At 39.7% G+C, this 1,654-nt stretch overlaps 1 protein-coding gene across 1 annotated transcript in view; it reads left to right on the top strand.

Moving 5' to 3' along the window:
- LOC108693449 (beta-1,4-glucuronyltransferase 1) overlaps positions 1-1,654 on the top strand; it is a 57,435-nt gene that overhangs the window by 54,395 nt on the left and 1,386 nt on the right. The window contains exons 4-5 of the mRNA XM_018202398.1: positions 426-761; positions 1,322-1,564. Coding sequence (XP_018057887.1) covers positions 426-761; positions 1,322-1,564 — 579 coding nt within the window. The remainder of the gene's footprint in view (positions 1-425; positions 762-1,321; positions 1,565-1,654) is intronic.

Here is a 1,654-nt window from a genome sequence, read left to right as displayed (position 1 = left end):
TATGTGTGTGTGTATTTAAAAAATGATTTTGTACGAGCACTAGAATATCGATTATTTTTCTAGTGGAAATATAAAAAAAACTTTCTCTATTAATTTCAATGAAATTTTCTCACTTTTCACATTTCTATTCTAGGAAAAAAATAATATGATTAAATTATGCCTTGTCTAAAGATAAGAAATATAATAAAGATTTATAAAAAAATTATTTAAAAACATATCAAAAATTGGTAAATAAAAATTAGGGACAGCAGAATCTCTTTTGCACAAAATTGTGCTTTTATGTGTCAACAACACCTCTATATATTATGGTATAAACACGAAGAAATACGAAAGATCGGAAAAGCTTTTTTAATTATATTCGTAGTTTTATCAAGCTCATACTGAAAGATTTTCTTTTTAAATGTTTATTTACGATCTCATCTTAGATACCGCCATCAGAGAAGATCGCCTCCGACACATACAACTGCTCGCTTGGACCACCATGGGTGAACGTCAGTCTCGCGAAGATGTACAAGAATGAGAAAAAGCTGCTATATCCGGTGAACGTGGGCCGTAACATAGCGCGCGAGTCCGCACCCACCTTCTATGTGTTCCCCAGCGACATCGAACTGTATCCCAGCCCAAACCTGCCCGACAAGTTCCTCGAGATGATTCGCAAACGAGATCAGCCGGCTCTCCACAAGCCCAATCCCAAGGTCTTTGTGTTGTCCATCTTTGAAGTGGACGAGAAGAGCCAACCACCTAATAATAAGACGCGTCTGGTACGTTCGCCACTCGCGAATCAATTGCCGATCCGCATATAATCGGGATCCGTTGGGGGTCATTAAGCACGCGCGAAAGAGAGTGCGACGAGGTCGACGATATGTCCGTCTGTCGTGTTGTTAATAGCGCGGACGCGAGGGTCGACGGCGAATCAATGGAGCTTCCTTTGACCGTGGACCTTGATATAGAATTAGCGTCGCTATTGTCCGGTTGCCGTGCGTACCACACGGCATGGCACGGCACAATATACTTTTTGTCGCGTCAGAATTCAGAACTAGCACAGCAGCGAACTAGCAACAGAGCGATTGTAATCTCGACGCACGCATATATGATTTGTCTGCGTAACATTTATTCTTTTATTTTTTTTTCCAAATGTATGTAAGTGAATGATGAGTTGGAGGTCGAAATGTCACATACAGATCTGATACATTCATTGATTGATTTTTAACTTCATGAAACACTCGTGATCTAGAATATTTTCCAGGACGGAAACAGATCTGTTTTGCGCATTTTGAATATTTCACAAAACTCCGTTTCGAAGAATCATGTAAATTTACAGATACAGATGCTGAAAGCAGGCACCGCCATACCCTTTCATAAGAAATTATGCTCCGGCTGCCATAATGTGCCGAAGAGCAAGGAATGGCAGGAAACGCCAGAGACGGAGAACCTGCACGTGTTTCATGTTGGCAAGAGAACTGGTAGTTTCGTACACTGGGAGCCGATCTTCATCGGGACCAATAACGATCCTTTTTACGATGAAAGACTTAGTTGGGAGGGAAAGAGTGATAAAATGACACAGGTAAACTTACACAAAATATTCAGAATAAAAATGCGACGTAATAAATAAAAAATGTTATTATCTTAAAACAGTGTATTATTTAAGAAGATA

The sequence above is a fragment of the Atta colombica genome, unplaced genomic scaffold (assembly GCF_001594045.1).
Source record: "Atta colombica isolate Treedump-2 unplaced genomic scaffold, Acol1.0 scaffold9, whole genome shotgun sequence".
NCBI lineage: Eukaryota > Metazoa > Arthropoda > Insecta > Hymenoptera > Formicidae > Atta > Atta colombica.
This window is presented reverse-complemented; position numbering and strand designations above follow the sequence as displayed.